We start from the raw sequence: 18,815 nt of genomic DNA, 5'->3' as shown, positions 1-18,815 counted from the left end.
AGGTCTGCCTAAATAAAAAAAATAAAATCTGCCTATGCAGTGGGGTGTTCATTTCTTTTCCCCTCACTAGCTCGGAAACACGTGTTTTGTCCTTCAATACTAGCGGTTAAAAACGTATTTTATCCACTAGTGGGTAAAGTAATTTGACCTTGAATAAAGTCAAATTAACTGCTCTAAAATTGATAAAAGTAGGTGAATCTAGAAATAAAGATGATTTTGGACTATACTGGAAGCAGTGATAAACGCATTTTTTGCGTTGTAGTTTACTCGCTATAGTGAGGGGAAAAGTTTTGTGTTACACTCGGGTGCAAATGTATTTTACTTCTCGTGAGTTAAAAAACTCGCAAGTTCAGGATTCTATTCTCAAACCACTCGCTTCGCTCGTGGTTCAACTATAGAATCCTTTCACTTGCTCGTTTTTCAATTCCACACTCGGCGTTAAAATACAACTTAGCCCCCTTGTATAACAAATAACTATTAAAGCAATTTTTATATTGGATTGTGGAATACGGTTAGGTGAGTACCTAAAACTAAATTAAATCTGTAATGGTCCAAAAAAATTAAAACTTCTATTGTGCTTAGTACTTTTATTAATCTACTTCATAGTATGGGTAAAGTAAGGTAACAACGAATTACCGTGAAGTAACTATTGTTTTAGAATAGACGCTAACGCTACGTGACGATTCAATTCACCATGTCAGACACAGTTCTTTTGTTGCGGTGAACTCTTTTGACAGTGTCCAAGTACCTATAGATATTCTGCCTTTCTTCTTTACTGAGATCCCCAGTCTTATGTACGTAGTAAGACAAGGTGCCATCTTCTTGGTTAGTGCTGGAGCCGTGAGGCGCAGGAGTTCGGTTGGAGTAGTCAAGAGTGAGAATGACGCCCTCGTCTTTAGGATTCACGTTGCCGTGAAAGAGATAGTTGCGCAGATTCTGAGACAAGTACTTGCCAACGTTGCCAACCTGGAAGTAGCCCGTCTGCCTGAAGCCCTCGATGGTGAACTCGGGGTGGTTCCGCAGCTCATTTGCAAGTGTCTGCACTTCGCTCATTCGTATGGACAAGTCCTTTAATGGCCCGCCGGAGTCTTCAAAACTCTGAAAACATATTTGTCTCATAAGAAAAATCACTGTCGAGACTTCTTCGTTGTTTACATACGTTAAAGGAGAGCGTGACACACGAGATCAAGTAATTTTTTTTTATTTTATCACCGAGGTACAGATGATGCCACCACAACTACTTGCGTAAAATATGTAGTCGCGCATGGCCGGGAGTTCAAAAGAAACTTGTAACAAATATTACACAACACTCATAACATGATAAAAAATGGCGATAAAATTTATTTTATTTACAAATGTGTAAGGCACTCTAGAAGTAATTAACCATATAATTACCTGAAGATTAGCGAGCGTAATCAAATATCCGACGACATTCATCTTTTCTCAACAAATATGGTGCGATGTGTTCACTTCAGCTGTCCCTCCGACTTTGAGCCTCGATTCCACTTCCAGCATTTATAATTTGTATTCGGACGAGACCACGTTGACTAACATTATTCCAAATTGTTTTGTGCCGATGTTAATAAGTGTCTGACAATTGGTCTAAATTTACATAAAAATATAGGAGGTTTCGTGCCATTTTAAGTGTTTTGTTTTCATCGTGTACATTTTGTAAGAAAATGTGAGTGGAATTCATTGATGACAAGCTTTTTGCGACTGAAGAGTAAATTGCGAATGATCTAGAACAGGGAGTACATGTGCTTTACGCTGTTCAAGCTTTAGCTACGCTTGGATTGTGCTGAACTGACGGTGTTTACTGTTTACTCGTGACGCAGGTGAAGTAAAACTGTAAGAGCACTGTATGATGTCTTCACCAACTGAAAATGCAAAAACAATACAGTTACTTTGCGATTTTTTCATTATTAGGTACATCGTTATGTTTGCATCGTATTAACTCCGACTCAAATTAAATAATGAAGCATGACGTAATCGACGTAACCGTATATTTCTTAGGATTATTCAAATGTTCTTATGCACAATTGCACATGCATACATATACATATGCATACAATAGGGAATTTTCAAAATTGGCTATCTGATAAGATTTTAGGTGCGCGCGGCCCTCGATCAGACCAAAAGATCCATAGTATGGTTCCATATAATGACATAGCTTCTCGATGTCTTACATTTAAAGTGGTAGGTACATACTTACGTTAGAGTAGGAGTTGAGAGACAGGTCTGTGATGCAACCCGCAGTGAGCACGAGCGGCTCTGAGGCCCGCGTGAAGACCAGTTAGAAGCGAGCACCCCGCACCTTCAGTCGGAGGAATACAGGGCGTTGCAAATGCTCTCACTCTTACACACGTTATTAGGGTAGGAGTTCAGAGACAGGTATGTGTTGCCGACATACGTGAGAGTAGGAGTTGAGCGACAGGTCTGTGATGCCGCCCGAAGTGAGCACGAGCGGCTCGGACGCCATGACACCAGCAAGGAGCGAGCGCCCCGCACTTTCAGCCAGAGGAGTACAGCACGTTGCAAATATTCTCACTCCTACACACGTTAAAGTAGGAGATAAGAGAGTTAAGAGACAAGTCTGTGATGCCGTGGTACACACGTTAGAGTAGGAGTTGAGCGACAGGTCTGTGATCCCGCCCGCTGTGAGCACGAATGGCTTGGAGGCTCGCGTGATGACCAGCAAGAAGCGCGCGCGCACTCCGGCCATGTTGGCCACGCCGCACTCCCAGCCGGAGCAGTATAGCGCGTTGCGTATATTTTCGCTCTGGGATTTAAAAAATATGATTATGTTTCAGTCAAATTGAATCAAACACCACGGAGCCCTCTTTATTCAGAACATTTGGGAGGTGTGTGCGGAGCCGAAGCCAACTCGTAGATGCCCTTTAGACACTTTAATGATGATGATGATGTAGGGAGTACACCGAACGGATGCTGTTCATCTATACTATACTTACTATTATTTTAATATTATAAATGGGAAAGTGTGTGTGTCTGTTGTTTGTTTGTCCGTCCTTCACGGCAAACCGGAGCGACGAATTGACGTGATTTTTTCAGTGGAGATAGTTGAAAGGATGGAGAGTGACATAGGTTACTTTTTTTCTCTTTCTAACGCGAGCGAAGCCGCGGGCAAAAGCTAGTGCTATTACATTGTAAGGACTATTTGTCAGGGTGTAAGGAGCATTTGAGAGTTTCATAGAATCTAAAATAAACATGGCTTCATAGCTAAGTCCATCTCCTAATAGAGATGAACTTAGTACCTACTATGGGTTATGGCCGTTATGGGATAGAAACCGGACGCGTGCCTGAAAGCATTTCATACGTTGAACGTTTAAAATCGTCTTCCTCAGGGAAAAGTTGCGTTTCTAATATGATTTATTAAGGAAAGACCCATAAATTATCAAAATGCCGCAATCGCAATTTATAGCTCAAGTTGGTTTCATTTCCTCCTTTGACCCATTTTCTCCAAGTTTTTGCTATCTGTATGCAAAATGTAAAATATAGCTGTTGTTTTTCAGTAATCATTAACAATGTAACGTTATTGGCTATCAAATATCAATCACTCATAATTTAATATTCATAATACGGTAGTAATACAATACAGTATTAAAGTTATTATATCCTTTAGTGGCAATTCAGATTATAAATCAGTCTATTAAATATTAGTAGGTAGCTGTAGGCACCTGTTATTAATACAATTGTACAGGGAATTAACAATTTAAGTAGAAACTCTTGGGCCGTGGGGCTAAAAACATATTCAATGAAATATTTCAACGCCTGGTTGACGTATCCGGTGACCAGAGGGCTGTCAGCTACTTTGGCCAGCGAATAAGTTTATGGCCATTCAAAAAGGCAACACTGCCAGCCTACTGGGCACCATGGAACTAATCTGGGCACCATCACCGTGGATGACCTGGGAAGCATTTTTTATTTGTAAATATTATATTAATTTGTATAGTTTTAAGTTGAACATATATTAAATTGTTTAGTTTAAGTTGTTGCAATTTAGTTTCTAATGGGTCGGCAACGCGCATGTGACACCCCTTGAGTTGTAGGCATCCATAGGTTACGGTGGCCGCTTTCCATCAGGAGGACCGTATACCTGTTTGCCACCGACGTGGTATAAAAAAAATCACCTGAATTTTAATCTCGTCGCACCATCGGCAGACTACGAACAGCTCGAACAAGTTGTAGCCGAGGAACAGCAGACTCATGAAGAACTTAGTGAAGCTCGCCGTCAACGTCTGAAATAATATCTAGGTAAGTTTCCCATTTCGTTAATGAGATTTTAAGATTTGCAATTAGTTAGATTTATTTAGAACTCTCCTGAGAAACATATTTGAAACCCGTCACTCACGTATTATTAATATTTTAAGATCAATATCGGTAAATGTGTCTGTTTTTTTTTGCGAGTGCATAGTTTTGCTACTTGCTTCTCACAGTTAGGAGTAAACGTATGAAAATACATTAGGTATACAAAATCATTTATTCAGCAAATAGGCCACAGGACACTTGTACATATCAAAATTACAGAGTATTCATTAAAATTAAACAAATTATACTGATAGAAAATAATAACAACTGAAAATATTAATCCTAACTGATTTAGAGTTAGAGATGTATAAAGTCTCTAAATGTCATATTATTACTAAAATACTTAATACGTAAATAACTAATTTGTTCCGGACTACTTGCTTGTTTTTGTAGTTGTCAATATTTTGTATTTCATTTTATTATGTAACCAGGATCTCATTAATTTAAATAAATATACTCCTCTTGGTTTCTTCATTAAAAAAAAAAACTTAATACGTAAAACAATCAAACAGATACAAGGAAAAAAATCTATAATAATTTTAGAGTTGTAAATGACTCTGAATGTCACAGGTAAAGATATTATACTTAATCAAATAATCCATGGAGATGTATTATAGGCTCTTCCAGAGTCAAAATTATATGAAATTAAAATATTTAAAAAGTAAAACCCTTTAAATGTCTAATCATATAAAAAAAGTACAGGAAATAAACAGCTAAATTATACATTTTAAGAGATGTGCAAGTCTCTAATTGTCAATAATTAAAGTAACAAATCAAGTTAGCAATAAAATATACCTAATAGGTAACTCTCAATAAACATTGATCATTGATGGTTTAAATAGGCCAAATGTGAAGGCCGGAGTCCGGACACTCTTCAGTTTATTACAATACTTACCCGTATTGACCTATTAGGTGTCATATGTATTTAATAAAAATCAATTATTTAAATAAACCAAACCTTTTTTGATAAAAACAGGATTCTCCGTGATGATATCAGAAAGCACAAAGTTACCGCCGAATATAAAAGCTATTAAGGTTAATGAATATTCGGGGAACCGAAATTGATTTGAAGTGACCTATATTTTTATTAGATATTCAATTTCAGAGGTTAGGCAAAGTCGAAATATAATTTTATATCAGCTGTTTTAGGGGGATATCAATTTTGTTTGGTCTATTATTATACACTCATATACTATATGGATATAGTCGTTCAGAGCCAGGACAAGACAAGTTTGTCACGATTTCGTTATCCCCGGCTCTGCAAGGGTTAAGTAAACATCATAATTACATCGAACTTTGACGTTTAAAATAACATTTGCACCGGCGACGCTGTCAAGATTTGTTTTTCTAGAGTCAGGCCAAAATGTTGCCAACTTATTTTGGCCTGACTCTAGTCGCATTGTGCATTACATAAAGTTAATCATTGATATACTCTGTCAACCAAGTCTGTCAGTAAATAAGAACAAAGAAAATTATATGCAACCTTTTCTTTAGGGTGCTAAGAAAAGGATGCCTATAGTTTTCTTAGTTCTTATTTACTGACTTGTTTTTTTTTTTTTTTTTAATTTATTGAATAATAAACGACTTGACCCATCGTTTTGACAGAAGATAGATTATCAAACTTCCATAAGTCTTACGTCCTCTGGCACCAGAAGATAGTATCAAACTTCCATAATACCGAGTAAACACTACTATATACAAGGTGAAATAAAAATAGACTGGTCAAAAAGAGAAATAAAAACCGGCCAAGTGCGAGTCGGACTCTCCCACCGAGGGTTCCGTACAAACTTTCTTTCAAACTACCTAGTAAAAATAATCTCATATTTTCATATAACTCTAATGACTTGACTAGAAGACAAAAGTATAGGCACTAATGAGTATTATAGTGTATAGCGCCATCTCTCGGTCAATTTGCTAACTAATTTGCGCGACCTGGTTTTTCAGGGATAATTCTTTATAATGTTAACCGATTTAAACAGTTTTTACTTTATTGGACAGAAGATGGTTTACATAACATCTCGTATTAATTTTAAGTACCATATACATCCGCAAGGGTGGGTAAATTGAAAGTAAAAATCTGAAAAGTTTTTTGTGAATTAAAAAAAAAGTATTCAAAATACAAACACGATTATATTTTTCCTGTAATATATAGCATAAAACCAATGTTTACTAAAATTTTCATAATTTTTCGTTGGTAAACTTCGGAGATAAGGGGGGGACGGTATTTTTTTTTACATTTTCCTTCAAAATTCTTTTTTTTTCCACAACAAAAAAATTATAAAAAATAGTTTATTTACGTTCAATTTGAGCTCTTTCCAACGATACCCCACTTGACCTAGTAACTTGAAATTTACAGTTTGCCCCCCTTTCATTTTGGCCATTTTCTACAATTAAAATTAATATATTAAAAAAAATTATACTTTCTATTTGTAGAGGTTTACAATGTTCACAACTATTCCAAATTTCAAGTTGATAGCATTAGTAGTTCTCGAGATATTTAGGAATGTGACAGACGGACAGACAGACGGACAGAGTCGCACCATAAGGGTTCCTGTTGTACCTTTTTGGTACGGAACCCTAAAAAACAAAGTGTGATGTAAAGCTGCATTTTTGGTATATTATTTAAGGTCCTTGGAGGACTGTGAAACTGTGTTTTGCAAAGGAAAAAAGGGTGTGCTTTTTTTTAATTTGAAAAAAACTTTATTTACCAAAATATGTAATACCGAGATATGTTTTGCTGAAATCTGTCTCAAAATATTGGCAAAACGATTTTTTTCATAAAGAGGGAAAAAAATACCCTTTTTTAAAGCGTCATATCTCAAAGACTATTTGAGATACGACATTGCGAGTAGGCTCAAATGATTTTAAATTTAATGTACTTTCAACTTTGTAAAGCAACTTATTGCATAAAATCTCCAATTTTTAAATGACACTGTAAAAACTAAAACAAAAACGCTTTTTTGCAGTTTTTTGCAAATTAAAAAAAAATCACACCCTTTTTTTGCTTGCAAAACATAGTTTCACATTCTTCCAAGGACCCTAAATAATATACCAAAAATGCAGCTTTAAATCACACTTTGTTTTTTTAGCAGATTTTCGTGTAAGATTTGACCGGTCTAAAAGGCCCGTTCAAACTTTGCATAATTACTTTTGGGGTCATAATGAACAACTTTTACTATGGGACCAATGCTGAAATCGCGAAAAAGAATTGAATGTTCCATAGAGAAATCATGACAGTTGAAATGTATGATACAACCAAATTTTTTTTCACGATTTCAGCATTGGTCCCATAATAAAAGTTGTTCATTATGGTCCTAAAAGTCACTATGCAAAGTTTAAACTGTCCTTCTTATTTCACCGTGTAGGGAACCAACTTCAGCCTTATTGTAGCGTGAAATATGGTATAATTATACAGCCAGTTAATTTACTAACATCTTAATAAGTAACTTACCAGCGCGACTTGGTAACCAGCAAAACAAATTTGCAAGCCGCTTGCCGCCACTTGTCCCAACATCGGGGGGCTTATGGTTTTACGGAGCTCCATAGTGTGCCTGAAGTAATAAGGGAATATTAAATTAGTGTGGAGCTTTGTGAATACTAAAATACTTTGAGCAACACCGGCTTGCGATATGTCGGAAGGAGCGAAAGCGATATCTTATTAGGTACCGTACAAATAGTTCTGCCGTTTTTTTTTCGGGAGAAATAGGAAAAACTTACTCATATTTTATCTTCAATTCAAGCAACACATAAGGGAGTCGACATTCGTACTAATTCCTATCTGCGGAAACATAAATCCATACGAAATACGAGTGTACCTATTATGTCGTTATTACATGTTAGATTACGCATAGAGCCATTTCATATGTATTATATGAAGTGAATACGAGTATAGCCGCTGCTCCCTTCCAGGAATTAAAGTAGGTGCCTAAAGTGGTGTCGGGTGTTAGTTACTTTACAGTTTTTAATACGTGTTTAAAACAAAGCCATCACGCAAAAAAAAATACGCTTTTAAGCTCATCATAATATTAAGTATAGTTTATGAACAGTAACTTACATCAAAATATTTTTGTGTTGTTCAGTCAGCAGGCCCAGCCGAGAAATGTAAACTTTTCTGAAGTGGTTATCACAAACAAGTTCATCTCTGCTCAAACCTAAAAAAATTAAGTGTAAACTTCATTAAAACTTTGTTTTAAAAAACCTTATTACGAATTTGGAGTACCAAGGCCTTTGACCATATTACTCATATTACAGTCACGCACTGTTAATTGATAAGCTCATGTTGCTGACTCTTTTATAGGCACCCTTCCTTATTAAGACACTGAGTTTAATTTACAAATATTTGCTTTTCAAATGAAATTACACCGGCCGCGGCCAAGAGCATGCTGATGACCAATCTCAATTAGCAATGGTAATTCATGGGCACTTAAAACATCTTCCAGGATCGTAAACGGACGAATCCGTCATGTTTAGGTACTCATTTACCATTTGCAAACATAACGGATGCCACCTGAAGCCCACTTTACTGTTACAGTGAATATCTAGGCATCGTTTTCTAAGCTAAATAAAATTATTTATTTATTGTTGTTTTCTCTTCAAATTCATTGTTGAATCTTTGTGTTTAAAATTAAATTAAGATATGCCTTATAATGGACCCGGTACGTCACAGTTTTACCTTTGAAGTCCTTCTCGCAATCGACCAGAATATTCTCGAAGCAGTCAGCCAGGAACGTGTACTGGCAGATGAGGTGTATGCCTGCATGATGACGTCATTGACCATGATGAAGAAGGCCGTGTAGTGGAAGGCAACGATGTGGATGGTGTAGGCGATGGAGTAGCGCAAGGCTCTGCTGAAGTACACGCCTAGTATATTTTATATGAATCTGGAACGTCACAACTTTACCTTTGAAATCCTTCTCGCAATCGACCAGAATATTCTCGAAACAGTCAGCCAGCACCGTGTACTGGCAGATGAGGTGTATGAGGTGCGCCTGCATGATGACGTCATTGACCATGATGAAGAAGGCCGTGTAGTGGAAGGCGACTCCGTGGATGGTGTAGGCGATGGAGTAGCGCAAGGCGTGTACTGGAAGATGAGGTGTATGAGGTCTGCTGAAGTACAACGTGTAGTATCTTTTATATGAATCTGGAACGTCACAACTTTACCTTTGAAATCCTTCTCGCAATCGACCAGAATATTCTCGAAGCAGTCAGCCAGCACCGTGTACTGGCAGATAAGGTGTATGAGGTGCGCCTGCATGATGACGTCATTGACCATGATAAAGAAGGCCGTGTAGTGGAAGGCGACGATGTGGATAATATACGCGATGGGGTAGCGCGAGGGCCTGTTGAAGTCCACGCCTAGACGTAGGCCCACAGTTAGGTTGTACTCTATGTCGTCCACCAGAGGGTAAACGTACCTGCATGGCAATTATAGGTAATGTTCTAGAGCTGGCGCGAATGGATATAATGTATTAAAAATATATAAGTATGTATGTATCTCATTAGCCAATAAAATTAGTGGCTTTTGACAATCTTGAACTTTTGACTGTATACCGATATTACCGATATAGTTGTCACACACAATCAGTTTCTTTTATTTCAGTTTAAAAGGCTTTTATTTCATTAGTGCTAGCTTTCGTAAAATCAACATATAGGATAAACGCACTGATGACAGCCACAAATTCGTCCACATGTTGTTACCGTTATGTGTGCAAACGTCGACTAATAAAGTGTCGTTAAAAGTCATTCTGACAGTGACATTGACAGCCACAAATTCGTACACATTTTGTTACCGTAACGAGTGCACACGACGACTACATTTTGTTATTGTATCAATACGGTCGCATTGTTTGCACGACGTTACCACGCGTTATGTCACATTTAACAGTTAGTTACTGATTTGAAGATTTTGCGACTGAAATGGTTGTATGGGCTTGCAATATGGCCTTCGTAGCTTTGGCGCCGCTCCAATGCAAATGAAAATTATTCAATTTTAAATAACCCTCAATTTCCAAATAGGTTTGGACGTTGTCTTGAATTATCTCTTAAAAGTGTCTTTGCCTTAAGCTTTATTTCTCGGCCCCTAAGACGAAGTGTCGGCCCTTTTCCCATTTGTCTTTCTATTTCTTACGGAATGAGTGCACAACATAAATACGAATAGATACTTACTCGTTATGTTATGCTAATGAAATGTCATACAAATCTCAAGCGGCACTGTCCTATAACACGTACGAGTTTGTATGATATTTACAAACAGCACCAAAACGAGATCGATATCGACACAACTTCTTTTCCGTGTATAAAAAATATTTTTAAGTGTAAGTAGTAATAACTTTAACATTAAGCAAACTATGTGTACTTCAACGCATGCTGTGGTCTTCTGTAATTGATAAGACCTATCTTACCTTTTTTTCTGTGCATGTTAAGAACGCTAAGAAACTGTGTATTGTTGAAGATCCAAATAAATTAATAGTTATTTGTTATACAATGGGGCAAAGTTGTATTTTAACGCCGAGTGTGGAATTGAAAAACGAGCAAGTGAAAGGATTCTATAGTTGAATCACGAGCGAAGCGAGTGGTTCGAGAATAGAATCCTGAACTTACGAGTTTTTTAACACACGAGAAGTAAAATACATTTGCACCCGAGTGTAACACAAAACTTTTCCCCTCACTATAGCGAGGAAAGTAAAACGCAAAAAAACGCGTTTATCACTGCTTTCAGTAGTTCCACAGGTGGTAAAACATCGTCATCACTAGATTCACTCATTTTTATCAATTTTAAAGCAGTCAAAATTACTATATTCAAGGTAAAGTTACTTTATCCACTAGTGGATAAAATGCGTTTTTACCCGCTGGTATTAAAGGACAAAACACGTGTTTCCGAGCTAGTGAGGGGAAAAAAATATTTTTTCACCACACCAACTGGTAAAGGCTTTCTTTGCTATTCGAAAACAGACCGCAAAATTGCATTTTATCCACAAGGGAGCAAAGTAATTTCATACAAATTTTAACTCGATGTCTTAATCTGGCTGCTAGATTTTACCTATAAATGATGATCTTAAATCATAAATATTGAATAAATTGACGGATTTGATTTATTTTGATGTTTTGTGTCAGTATTTTGTTCGTGTTGGTGTGGTGAAAAATTTTGTGTTTCACTCGGTGGCAAAGTTTGTTTAACCTTCGTGCCTTGATGCCCTCGCAACGCTCAAGATTTCACTTTTTGAACCACTCGCTACGCTCGCGGTTCAATATTGGAATCTCTCGCTTGCTCAGGTATCAATATTGGCACGTGCGGTTAAACAACTACTTTGCCCCCTTGTAAAACAAATAACTATTAAGTGTAAGTAGTTATAACTTTAACATTAAGCAAACTATGTGTACTTCAACGCATGCTGCGGTCTTCTGTAATTGATAAGACTATCTTACCTTTTTTTCTGTGCATGTTAAGAACGCTAAGAAACTGTGTATTGTTGAAGATCCAAATAAATTAAATAAATAAATGTCATAAAATACCTAATAGCCGGGTTTTCGACACTGAACCTTTTTGACGCAATGATAAAACTGAATTTGAAATTTATCTACATGCACGAAAATCTATGTGCCTCTGTGGTTTGAGACGGATTTAATCGATCATGCCTCTTTGGCGTGTAAAGGGTAATTTTATTTTTGTGTGTTCTCATACCAGGCAGCTAGTGTGAGACTGCCCAACCCCAGCATGAGCTTCAAGTACGTCTCGCTCCTCTCCATCCAGTGCTGCGCCAGCGCCTTCCTCGCGGGAGTCGACGTGTCCAGGTTCGACATCTGCATTAGGGTGGAGCGAAAAAACACTTTTCTGGAATTAGCATACCTAATAGTTATCAATCAGTGCCCCTTAGTCTATGAAGCCTTTGTGCAAATTTTCAGCTTTTTAAATCAACATCTTCTGCCTCCGCATTAGGGTTGAAATTTTGAAAATCTCATACAAACCTAAAAATTCAACTTTCAGATAAAAAAAAAATTTCGCCAGTATTATGTTTAGTATATGTTATTGATACATATCATTATGAGAAACTACAAAAAGTTGCGAAAATAGCGTCAAGAATCGCCAAAGTTTGTTTAGTTTCAGTACATTTGCCAAAATAGCCGCTAAAATACTGAAAATTGGCGATTTTTAACGCTATTTTCGCAATTTTTGGTAGTTTCTTGTAATAATATGTATCAATAATGTATACTAAACATAATACTGCCGAAAAAAAATTTTTATCTAAAAGTTAAATTTTCAGGTTTGTATGAGATTTTCAAAATTTCAAACCTAATGCGGAGGCAGAAGATGTTGATTTAAAAAGCTGAAAATTTGCACAAAGGCTTCATAGACTAAGGGGCATTGATTGATAACTATTAGGTTTGCTAATTCCAGAAAAGTGTTTTTTCGCTCCACCCTAATCTGCATGGACATGGCTAGTTTCTTGTACACGTTCTCGTGCATTCTCTGGATGAGAAAAAGTTTTTAAATAAAGCATAGGAAAAATCTCCATTACAGCACACCTCGGACACTGGCGATCAAATATATGAAAGAGCCGCGTTCCTAGCACACAGTCTAAGCTCGTGTAGGTGAACGCGTACTATGCTTGTATGAGTGAAATGTGACAGGTCGACTGGTCGCGTCTTTGACAGGCGGTAACTGTGAGGTAACCGAGAGGGGGTGGGCGGCACTTTCAGCGGGGAGCGGGAGTGGCCATGCAGTACGATAGTACTCTTTATTATACTGTGATTATAGTCTGTATAGTACGCAAATTTTACCTAAGTAAGCAAATTTTCATTTTATTTTAATCCAATTTTCGGATTTGGTGTCGACAGGTTTGCGTGTCCGAAAATAGTCTTGTTTAAAGCCTGACCAGAAATATATGACTATTGTCAGGAGGGCGCTGTTATTTTGATGTATGGGGCGACAGTTCAGTATAGTATGAAGAAAATAGTTCTAATAAAATTCCGCAAGATGGCGCTTAGTTATATATTTTCTGAACAGGCTTTAAGTAAAAAGTTCGGTTTCATTACCTTATCGATTTTTTTTTTCTGATCTTTAGTGTAAGGGCTATCTATACTTTGTCAAACAAGTCCGTCAGTAAATAAGAACAAAGAAATATATTTGCATCCTTTTCTTTAGGGTGCTATAGAAAAGGATACCTATAGTTTTCTTTGTTCTTATTTACTGACAGACTTGTTTGACAGAGTATAATTTTCAAAGGACGTAAATATTAATTTACATTTTATTAATGAACCGTTTTTACCATCTACACAAATATATGTATGTTACGTTTAACACATGCCTAAAACAGTTCTTTGACATATTGATTCAACAAAATGAAAGTTTTGGTCTCAGCCGGAATTAAATTCAAATCGAACCTCGAGTTTCTTCGACTATTTCTTTTGGTTCGGCACAAATAACTGTTCCGGTTGGACACCAAGAATATAATAAACATAACCTAACCTAACCACATCATTAAAATTTTGAAAAAAAAAAGTGATTTTCATGAAACATGGCTAAGAACACTACCGAAACAGACTAATGAGTTTTTCGGAACTTATGTGCGAAATGTGATTTGATATTTGCCAGTCGCTTTTCGGTGAAGGAAAACATCGTAAGGAAACCGGACTAATTCCCATAAGGTCTAGTTACCCTTCGGGTGGGAAGGTCAGATGGCAGTCGCTTTCGTAAAAACTAGTGCCTACGCCAAATCTTGGGATTAGTTGTCAAAGCGGACCCCAGGCTCCCATGAGCCGTGGCAAATGCCGGGATAACGCAAGGAGGATGATGATGGCTAAGAGCACTACCGACTAACTCAGCCTTCAGACGAAAAATAAATCGATTCATCCGTTCGGGAGCTGCGATGCCACAGACATACACACACACACACACACACACACACACACACACACAGACAGACAGACAGACAGACAGACACGTCAGACTTATAACACCCCGTTTTTGCGTCGGGGGTTAAAAATCTTTAAGCAATACACTTACCATGTACCTGTACCGGAACAGGGCCATCACCTGTATGACCATAACATTCATCTGCTCGATGACCATGTCGAGAGAACTCACGAAGGTGAGCATGTACCACATCTCGCCGACCATGAACGTCGCTATCATCAGCTTCACCGTGGTGCTGTACAGCTTGTAGAAGAAACCGTGGTCGGAGATCGACAACCCTTAAAGTAACCTCATTATTTGTAGAAAACTTGCATGCTGATTAAGGTACTGGCGCCTAATATGGCCCAGATTGGAACCAGCCCACTGTTCCCTCGAGGAACAAAGATTCTTAGTTTTAATTTCTTTTCCTTATATAGTTAAATAGATACTTAATTTCCGGTGCGCCTCCAACTGGCTGGCTCCATGATCTGCGCTCCCGTTAAATCGAATTATAAGTAGTTATCGGTTCAAAAGTGAAAATTGACATTCAAGTGATAGGAGAAACCATGCAGTGCCTATAAACGTGTATATGGGGCTGTCGTTTTGAGTGAGGATTTTCCTAAGTGTATCCACGTGGCCACACAAACGCCTCCGGACAATGTAAGTAGCCTCTCCAATCAAACGCCGCTAAATCCACTTTCAATATTTCTAACGTTTGTAAAAATTCTAACACACAATATATAATGGGTTACCATTACTGGTAAGTAATGGTAAGTGGTGTTAATGTGTTAGAATTGTGCCCATGTTTGTTAGTAATTTAACCAAAATAAAACTGCACGTACCTTAGGTTACAAAATATATTTTACAAAATTCGAACCCGGGACTTCCGCTTTATAGCGACTAGCCTAGGAGGTTATCAAAATGTAACCAAATATCATAATTTTGGGTGCGTATCGATCGATATAACTTTTTTTTATATATTTTTAGTCGTTATAACGATAATTTGATATAATTATTGAATCATATAACAACAAATAATATACTAACAAATTGTATAATTCTTATTTAATATAATGATCATTTTTTCGAATAACATTTATTATAACATACTTTGAGTATAATGCTTATTTCCGATAATAAATAAATTGTATAACACAAATTCTGTCTAAAGCACAGTTAGAATAAAAACAAATTATACAATAAATTAGATCCATCATGTACCAAAAAAGTAGATTAGGTTAGAACTGTGACCCCTACACACAACGCGCTGCCAATAAATTCGATCCATCATGCATGAGAAAAATAGATTAGGTTAGGTTAGAACTGTGACCCTTAAACATATATACTGCTATTAGAAAAGTAGGTTAGGTTAGGTTAGAACTGTGATCCCTTCAAAAAAGAATAAAATTAATTCATGAAATGTTTATACTGTTCGCTAGTTATATGATACTAGTCGTATATCAATAGATAGTTATACCATATAACGGTTATTATAAATAAGTGTTATACGAAATAATTATTATACAAAATAAAAGTAGATATTTTGTGGTTATACCAAATGTTAATTATGTCAAATGAGTGATTATATCCTTTAAATTTATACCAAATGTTGTTATATCAAATGTTACTATACCAAAAAAAGTTATACCAATCATTACACACCCCATAATTTTGAGTATCATTTTTGGTGCGTAGCCTAATATTCGATTAAGTACTGTACTAATGAAACCAGTAAGTAGATACAATAGGTATAGAGACGAGCCTTTTATTTCTAAGAAACTAATACTTAGTAATTGGATTCCGCTGAAACCGTTTGCAAAAGGATGCCGACATAATTGATTCGGACTCAACGATTCGTTCTTTGCTGAGCTTGTTCAAGAACAAACAGATTTTTCTCCTTGCTGCACGACAGATAGGGAAAAAATCCTCTTTTATAATACGCGATACTAGAAATGCATAATTGAATTTCTTCTCTATAATTCTTAAAGGAATTTTCCATTGTACCAGCGAGAAAAGCGCCGTTGATGAACTTTATAAAAGTTAACCTTATTTATAGTCAACGTTCTCGTCATAAAGTCTAGTATTTTTATAGATAGGCTAAGTAAGTATGTGTCCTTATTTAAACTCGTAAGAATATGAACGATGCTCTTATGAGAAAGTATTCAGGTATCGTATTTCTGCTATAAACTGCAACTTTAAAATCACTTGCTACATAGGTAAGTGATTCGATATAGTATCTCAAAAAACGTATGTGCTCGCCATTATTATATTAAATAGTATTTCTGCTGTCAATTGAAATTACCTGCAATATAAGTGATACGATACACTGTTTCAAAAAACGTAGTTTCCAATTCGCCACTGGAGTCCTCCAAGGCTTTGGTATGGGTTATCGCCCGCCAGATAGCCGTCAGGAGACCCATTTTGCCACCCGAGTCCAGTTACACTATGGCGACTAGAAACATAAGACGCGATTAAAATTATATGTAGTCAAATTACACGTGCTTGGTAGTAATTAAATGTAGATCAGATACGGGCGCGTTTCCATTTCAGGCCCGTGCCCGACGCCCGGCGGCGACCCGCCGCTCCGTCCGCTTGTTTACTCTTCGCCGTTTACATTTTCGTAAAACATTTTGCGAACGTGTGTAACATGCTTTTTCGTTATTTGATTTGTTCCTTTATACAGAATTTCGATTAAACCTAGGTTATAAACGGTCTGTCTATGTAATTTTATTGTGTTGTGAATTAGAAAATAGCAAATGTTCAGAGACAGCTTCATAAGAAGAACAAAGAAAGACAAACCGTGCTTTCATAATAAGAAAATCAGGTGATAAATAACCGGTCTCTTTTTAGGGTTCCGTAGTCAACTAGGAACCCTTATAGTTTCGCCATGTCTGTCTGTCCGTCCGTCCGTCCGTCCGTCCGTCCGCGGATAATCTCAGTAACCGTTAGCACTAGAAAGCTGAAATTTGGTATCAATATGTATATCAATCACGCCAACAAAGTGCAAAAATAAAAAATGGAAAAAAATGTTTTATTAGGGGGGGTCCCCTACATGTAAAGTGGGGGCTGATATTTTTTTTCATTCCAACCCCAACGTGTGATATATTGTTGGATAGGTATTTAAAAATGAATAAGGGTTTACTAAGATCGTTTTTTGATAATATTAATATTTTCGGAAATAATCGCTCCTAAAAGAAAAAAAGTGCGTCCCCCCCTCTAACTTTTGAACCATATGTTTAAAAAATATGAAAAAAATCACAAAAGTAGAACTTTATAAACACTTTCTAGAAAAATTGTTTTGAACTTGATAGGTTCAGTAGTTTTTGAGAAAAATACGGAAAACTACGGAACCCTACACTGAGCGTGGCCCGACACGCTCTTGGCCGGTTTTTCTTCTTAACATTAGGTAGTCATAACCATGTAGTTATTAAAACAGAGCTAAATGAAGTATTTCTAAAGGTTCTCAATTACTTATACTTTGCAGATCGAAGATCCTGGCCGTATTTTATTTACCATATCTACACATGTAGGTACTCTAAGGTAACATCAGATACGATACAATAACCTACCTATATGATATAAGGGTCAAATTCTGATTTTCAAAATCTGACATCAATCTTGCTCTCTCGTTTATTAAAGTAAGATAGATTGTGTCGTAGAGGAATGCCCGGTTCTTTTAATACCTTGTCTGATTTCGAAATTTCTTATTTTTATAAGTGGCAATGAGAACGGCGGGTTTTTATGTTTTTCCCTCTTACAATGACTCATTTGAGCATTTCTTTTTTTTGCCACTTTTATGAAGTGTGATATTTTTGAAAAAAAAATGCTATTTCTACTCAGAATTACTAGCCTTTTCAATCCTAGTAGTTAAAAAAATTGTCCCATACGATTTTTTCTTATTTTGTTACCATTATTTTCCGTACATGTTATATGGGGTAACAAAAGAGGAAAGTAAAAAAAATGTATGGAAATTCTGGGAAACTTTTTGTCTCCCAGTGAGATTGAAAGTACTCATGATTCTGAGTACAATTGACCTAAAATTCCCTAAAACAATAAAAAAAAATTATTGGCAAAAAAAAAAGAAATATAAATATAAATATTGGGGACACCTTACACAGATCAACTTAGCCCCAAACTAAGCAAAGCTTGTACTATGGGTGCTAAGCGACGATATACATACTTAAATAGATAAATACATACTTATATACATAGAAAACATCCAAGACTCAGGAACAAATATCTGTGCTCATCACACAAATAAATGCCCTTACCGGGATTCGAACCCAGGACCGCGGCTCAGCTTATTTAACCATTTCGCACGAACTACAGTTTTATTTATTCGAAATACCGATGGACATCTAACTATCATGTTGGCATGCCTATGAGGATACAGGAGGGTTCAATTCTCTATACAATATGACGTAATAAAGGTGTGATACTCAAGATTGGTAACAATTAGCCAAAAAAAAAATAAACGGTCCGACACAGATTATTTTATTGTTATTCAGTTTCTCAAATTCCGTTACGATTGATTAAGTTTTGAAGGAGAAACAGTCGAGAGCGGAACCTCGATTTTAAAAAGATTTTTTCGCAA

General features: G+C 36.6%; 2 protein-coding genes across 2 annotated transcripts; both read right to left on the bottom strand.

Annotated features, from left to right (window-relative positions):
• Positions 1–572: 572 nt before the first annotated feature.
• LOC125242768 lies at positions 573–1,552 on the bottom strand. Its single transcript, XM_048151703.1, has 2 exons — positions 1,396–1,552; positions 573–1,098 (listed from the first exon to the last, which is right to left on the bottom strand). The coding sequence occupies exons 1-2, from the start codon at positions 1,435–1,437 to the stop codon at positions 685–687; spliced, it is 456 nt and encodes a 151-aa protein (XP_048007660.1). The 5' UTR covers positions 1,438–1,552; the 3' UTR covers positions 573–684.
• Positions 1,553–1,685: 133 nt separating this feature from the next.
• On the bottom strand, positions 1,686–16,641 carry LOC125242767. The gene is given in 11 exon segments (XM_048151701.1): positions 1,686–1,877; positions 2,615–2,779; positions 4,149–4,256; positions 7,778–7,877; positions 8,381–8,477; positions 9,227–9,406; positions 9,409–9,743; positions 12,011–12,129; positions 12,746–12,796; positions 14,333–14,520; positions 16,524–16,641. Coding segments are annotated over 11 exon segments (1,518 nt in total). The 3' UTR covers positions 1,686–1,820.
• Positions 16,642–18,815: the final 2,174 nt, after the last annotated feature.

Source organism: Leguminivora glycinivorella, chromosome 3, assembly GCF_023078275.1.
Source record: "Leguminivora glycinivorella isolate SPB_JAAS2020 chromosome 3, LegGlyc_1.1, whole genome shotgun sequence".
Lineage (NCBI taxonomy): Eukaryota > Metazoa > Arthropoda > Insecta > Lepidoptera > Tortricidae > Leguminivora > Leguminivora glycinivorella.
Note: the sequence above shows the minus strand (reverse complement) of the source record. Positions and strands in the feature narration are given on the sequence as shown.

Bases quoted from the DNA above. Each gene is read 5' to 3' on its own strand.
- LOC125242768 (XM_048151703.1), bottom strand. From the start codon at position 1,437: ATGAATGTCGTCGGATATTTGATTACGCTCGCTAATCTTCAG. The intron at 1,099-1,395 runs GTAATTATATGG...ATATGTTTTCAG, and splicing joins TTACGCTCGCTAATCTTCAG to AGTTTTGAAGACTCCGGCGG.